General features: G+C 52.0%; 1 protein-coding gene across 1 annotated transcript; it reads left to right on the top strand.

Annotated features, from left to right (window-relative positions):
• Positions 1-3360: 3360 nt before the first annotated feature.
• On the top strand, positions 3361-6098 carry LOC104258121 (16 kDa beta-galactoside-binding lectin). The gene is given in 4 exon segments (XM_009813096.2): positions 3361-3477; positions 4987-5066; positions 5203-5374; positions 5885-6098. Coding segments are annotated over 4 exon segments (522 nt in total). The 3' UTR covers positions 6038-6098.

Raw genomic sequence — 6098 nt, 5'->3', positions numbered from 1 at the left:
GAAGCATGTTGCTGTGCTGGAGCTGAGGCCAGATGCCACCTCCAAAGGAGGAGAAAGCTACTATTTGCTCTTTCAGCAAGAAGTGGGGCCTCTTTCTCAGCTACAGCAATGAATAACTTCCTTAGGATATGCAGCATCAACAACCACCAGTGCGTGTGGGTTCAGCGCAAGACAAACCAGGCGCAGATGCTGAAGAGCCAGCAGTGTTGGCCTTGGCACGCCATGTCACGCAGGCTGCAGAATACACCATAGTCCTTAAGTTAGCCAGCAGCAGAGGTGTGTTCTTAGACCTTCCAAAAACAGGGGTAAGCCATTTCTAATGACAGGAGTGATCAGTCAGGGATATGACTTGCCATGGGTTAGGGTGTATTTTCTCTCACGGAAGATTAAAAAGAGTAACAATCTCCATGCTACATCCTTTTGGTATTTACATTTTTCAAAAGCAAATCTGGGGCGTTTCTAGGGAGTTACAAGAAAATCAGACTGGCCAGTTGTCTGGCTTCAGCCTGTGCAAATCAAGAGATTAATTAAAAGTTTGGGCTGGGGACCTGGTGCCGGGCAGGGCCCCTAGCCCTCAAGCAAGCCTGCAAGGCCAGGTGCTGGGATGGTACCCTTAATTTTCCCCATGGGGAAAATTCTTCTGCGCATCACCCTTGGGACGAGCAGGAGACAACTCTTCTCTCCCTGCCTCTGCCAGAGTTGCCTGGTAGGTGCAACACTCTTCCCCCAAAAGCGTGTTAGAGAGCACTAACTCCTGGAAATGGGAACACATACATTATGAGCCCCAATTCCTCTCTCTTGGGACCTCTACATATTGCAATCCCTTGCTACAAGCCAGATAAAGTTAACTTGGGCTCTTCTCTGCATTCTATCTCCTGCCCAGGGTTTCTTTTCAGAACATCATCTGCTGGTCCCAGGGTGCAGGAGCGGCTTGCATAGGGCAGCATCTCTCTCTCCCCCTAATCCTTTGCCTTCCTGCTGTGAGCTTTTTTGCCAAACCTCCCATCCCAGGAAGCAGGGTGCGTCGGGGCCGAGTCCCTTCTCCGCGGGCAGTGCAAGGTGTCCTCTCCCTCATGCTGTGCAGAGGGGCTGGGGTCACCCTTGACGGGGTGGGGCTGGGCGGTGTGGCCTGTCTTTGCAGCCTGCCTCCCTCTACAAACTGTCTAAAAGGGAAGGAGACCCACTGAGGAATTTTCTCCCACTTCTTCCCACTGGAGGCTGCAAAAAGGAAGATGTTTTTTTCTTCTGCCTCCCCACCATTGGCTTTAATCCCTAGGAAAAATGGAGGGCAGTTGGGCATCTCAGCATTGTAGCCTTAGAATAAACACTTCACTGCTTTCACGGGGTGTAAGACCAGGAGTGCTTTAAATCAGGGGCAAGACCAAAGGGTTTGTTGCTAAACCAACTAGGCTGCCAGTGCAGAGCACTCAAGGAAAACAAACAGTGTGGTCTCCATGTATTATTAGAAAGGTATTTCCCTGTCTGAACGAAAGGGTCGGAGGAGGAGACTTCAGGCCAGAAAAGCAGCTCACAAGAAATGTGCATTTCAGCAGGGGACTCAGAGTGGCCAATGCTCCTGCGCTGCACTGCCCCAGCACCACAACTCCCCTCGCCAGCGGCTCTCTCTCCAGAAACGCTGCAGCACTGAAAGGAGGAGAGAAGTCTCCTGGGATTTCACGGAGCTGAATGGAAAGCAAATACAAAAACCCACTCGACCGAACAGAATTTGCTCAACCCCTCACACGTGGCAGCAAACAGGGGAACAACTGCACAGCAACTCAGGCGCACAGAAAGCAGGGCCTAAAGCCTATCTGTAACACGTGATCCCAGCTAACATCATGCTAGAGACAGGGGCAAACTTAAGGTGGAATTACTTGGGCTTTCTCCGTACTGCCCGTGGAGGGGCCTGCTCTCTATGGCATTTGCTACCTGCACCAGCTCTGCTCCTGCAGTTATCGCCGGACTTCAGCGCGGCTCTTGCGTATGTGTAGCACGGCCAGGGAGCTAGTTGGCGGCCAGAGTGTGTGCGGGATTTTCCCTGTAGCACTTTCAGTCAGCATTTTGCCCTCTTTTATATACCCCAGTCACAGGGCTCCAATTCAGGCTTGTGACTTTCTAGTTCAAACGCAGCTCAGCTTTGATTCATCCGGAGTCATATGGGATGCTGAAATGCCACGGGAATGTTCAGAAATGGGTGTGCGGGAGATCTGGGGCAAAGGATGGTGTCAGGAGTCAGGATGCTGTTCGTATAACAGCGAGCACGCTCTAATGAAATTCCAGCAGCCTCCTGCGGGGCAGCGTGTTTCCTCCTGCTACCTAGCCATAAATTCCTGCGCTGTTTCATAAGCTGCCCTGTGCAGCCCTTCCTAAAGTTATCGGCAGATAGGCATCTCACAGGCTAGTCATGGCTTAACCAACAAGCAGCACGCTGCATTTATATAGCAGCTCTGACTGAAGTTTTACAAGTGTGATTATGAAGCTGCATGTCATTTATGTCACTTCATGTATGAGGGAAACTGAGGCACAGAGGCCTGAGCACCCTGCTAAAGCCAATCCAAAGCTACAAGTGGCACCCAGCTGATCCAGTCACACAGACCCATGAAGCACGGCAGCTGCTCCCACCTTTACCTCCCTGCAAAGACCCTCGGGGCAGTGATGCTGTGTGCTTTTAAGGGACATGGTAAAGGGGAAGAGCAGGCTTAGGGACTAGCTGGGAAAGCAGCCTCCTTTCTTGCCGGCTGCACTCAGCCCGGCCCAGCCTCTTCCTCTGCTAACAAAGCATTTCTCTTTTCCCTCTGGAGTCTTTTGCAACTGGAATGGAACCAGTGAGATCACGCTACTTTTCAAAAGCTGCAGCCTGAATTCTCACATCTAGTTGTGCCCCACACAAACAACCTGAACTTTCAGACATAGAATATAACAAACCCTTGGGTTTCAGTTAGCTGCAAGTAGTGATGATTTGTACCCAGGGGCTCCTTGCAGACACGAGGCTGAGCTGTGAGGATGCGTACACGCATATTCTCAGAGGCAGTCACTTTGCAGCAGTAACATGAGGACTCCAACCCTGATTTTAGACAGGGATCACTTAACAAAAAGCAGCCACCTCGCTGCAGGCACAGAGCCACACTCGGGCTCCCGGGATAAGAGCCAACATACACTGCATAGCAGCTAGAAGAGCTTACAGCAAGGATTTCTAGGATCACGCAGAAGCAAACAATCACTAGCTTTTAAAATCATACGCATCCTGCCTGCAAAGAACAATATCAATGGAGATCTCCCGCTGCCCTCTTTAAATGGCTGGCAAAGCTCCAGCCCCAAACAGCTGCAATTGATCCCCTTCTTCGCCCCCCCCATCATGTGATGGTCCTGCCCAAGTGATTTAAGCTGCGGGAGCCGAGCGCTGACTCACGCTGGGCTGTGGAGCAGGGGCTCAGGGGTGTCCTGCCTGGTGGGGCTGGTATCTGCAGCATGGAGCAAGTGAGTGCCTTCTTTGAGCTGGACTAGTGTGCCAAGTGGGACTAGGGGTTGGTTGCGTGTGGGTCTTGGGCTTGCTGCCAGAGGTAGGAGGAGAAAAGGATTAGCTGAGAGGAAATGCTGGGCTGATGTATGGCTGTGGGAGGAATAGTTAGGGCTGACCAGCCGTTTTTCTTCTTGTCCCCTTCTCTAGCCTGTTATCTAAGCAGGGAAGCTGTTCTAATGCATGTTTGTATCTCTGAGTACTCTACAGGTCTGGCACTGTTTGCAACTCTACAGTCTGAATATCCTTTATACCTTTTTTCCTTAAACTTTTGTGTTTTCCTTCTGGAAAAGTGCCTTTTGGGTACAGGACTGGGCTAACTCTTAGTGCAACAGCAGAGGAAAGCAGGATGGCAGTGTATTCTGACCTACCCCTGCCCCCCCAACTTTCCTTTCCTCAAAAGACCCCCTGGGCACTGAGGCCATGCTTCAGGCTGCGCTCCAGCAGTGTACTAGAAATAGAGCCAGAAGGCAACGTTAGTGCCGTGAAGATAAGCAGTTTAGTGACTGGGGGAAATCTGGCTTCAGCAGTCTGTGCCATGGGCAGAGCAGGGAGTAGGCACAAAGACAAGCACTGCTGGGGCTGGGTCACAGTCCTAGAGGAGTACTGGGCTCCAGGGCAGGTGCTGGGCATGGCCCTGCACAAGCCAGGCAAGGAGAACTCGCCCAAGTGAACAATACACCTAATTTGAAATTAGTCTCCCTGCCTTATCTGGCACGTGGTTAAGTGGAGCTCAGCATTGTTGCACTTGGGCCTGGAGCACGGGTAGCAAAGCATGATTTCAGTTAGGCCTGACCTCACCAAACAGCATCTTCCTCTTAGCTGAGGGAGGCTGGTGATGTTAAGTGCTATTTTGGGGGTATGTGGCTGGGGGAGTGAATAATCTGGCTTGGAGGAAAGGATCGAGCCCTTTTCTCTGCAGCAGGAGCTGCCTGGGGGGTGTTTGCTCTGCTTTGCTGGGCTGCAGACAGAAGTGGGCTCCACTAACCCCTCTCTCTGTGTAGGCTCCTTTAAGTCAAGGCAAGAAACTTTTTGGGTGGCTCCTGTCTCTTGGAGACCCACCTAGGGAAGGGGGACAGACCTAGTGTTAGAAAAGTGTTGTAACTAACGCTAATCCTGTGCTAATGGCTCTGGCCACTGCTGACTTGAAGGTGCAAGCTTGCTTGCAAGGATGTCTTCTGTAGCAGCTGGTAAAGCAGTGCCTGTACCCTACTCTTATTACGCTGGCTTGAATCACCTCCTTGTCAGCTTACATGGCTTAGTGGGGTGGGAGATGCTAATGGTGTGGTGGCTGTGAACTAGGATTCCTGGTCAGAGGGCTGAGACAGGCAACTAGCTGGACTCAGCCCTTCATCTGGTGTGAAACTGCAAGTGCGTTTGGGTCTGCCAGGGCTGGTTTGTGTCTGGGCTCAAGCACTGCTGGTAGGCTTGCCTTGGGACAGACTAACTCCTGTGGTTTGGCCCTGCAGGGACTGGTTGTTAATCAACTGGACATCCAGCCTGGTGAGTGCATCAAGATCAAAGGGAAGATCCTGTCTGATGCCAAAGGGTGAGTGAGGAGATGGCAAATGGATGGATGTGGCACTGGGGAAAGCCTGAGCTCCGGCTGCATTCAGTTGGTCAGCACTGGGTAGCTGGAGCTGCTGTGCAAGCACCTCCTTCGCACTGCCTCTCTGTTTCCCCAGGTTTGCTGTGAATGTAGGGAAGAACAGCAGCACCCTCATGCTGCATTTCAACCCTCGCTTTGACTGCCACGGGGATGTCAACACCATTGTGTGCAATTCGAAGGAGGATGGCACGTGGGGTGAGGAGGACAGGAAGGCTGACTTTCCCTTCCAGCACGGTGACAAGATCGAGGTGAGATCCCAGGGGTGTGTGCAAGGCCCTGGCACAGAACACTGATGGGCCAAGGGCACAGCTTTTTAATGCTGCCTCATACCTCTGTGGTGGAGAAGGAGCAGGCATGGGGAGGGGACTAAGCAACACGGGAAGAGCCTCACAACTAAAGCCAGCCCATTGTCTAGACCCGCTCTGCTCAAGTCAATACCCAACAGCTCAGATGCGTTAAGTGCTCCACTCTGGCCTTCCTTTGCAAGGCATGCAAGTAAGAGCAACTAAAACACTGATCTGAGATTCAGACAGGGTCTGGCCCATCCCTTCGTTGTAGAAGCTTGGAGCTGACCTTGGGGCAGAGCAAACAAGTGTCCTCCCCTCCATGCCTCTGCTGGGCAGGGAGGAGGCTGAGCTAGGGAGCATGGCTGTGACACCAGCAGCCACCTCATCTGTCCTGCCTGCAGACTGGAGGTACTGGGGAGTGAGGCTTGTGAGCTGTGATGTGTTAGCCTTCCTTCTTGTGGCTCTCTACAGATTTGCATCTCCTTCAATGAAACAGAGGCAATGGTGAAGCTGCCTGAGGCGGAGTTCCAGTTCCCTAATCGGCTGGGCATGGAGAAAATCGAATACCTGGCTGTGGAGGGTGACTTTAAAGTCAAAGCCATCAAGTTCAGTGATAAGCTATAGCTTGGTTTGTTTTGTTTTCTTCCCTCTGCGTAGTGAAATAAACCCAAACTTGCAATGGCTG

The sequence above is a fragment of the Gavia stellata genome, chromosome 19 (assembly GCF_030936135.1).
Source record: "Gavia stellata isolate bGavSte3 chromosome 19, bGavSte3.hap2, whole genome shotgun sequence".
Taxonomy (NCBI): domain Eukaryota; kingdom Metazoa; phylum Chordata; class Aves; order Gaviiformes; family Gaviidae; genus Gavia; species Gavia stellata.
This window is presented reverse-complemented; position numbering and strand designations above follow the sequence as displayed.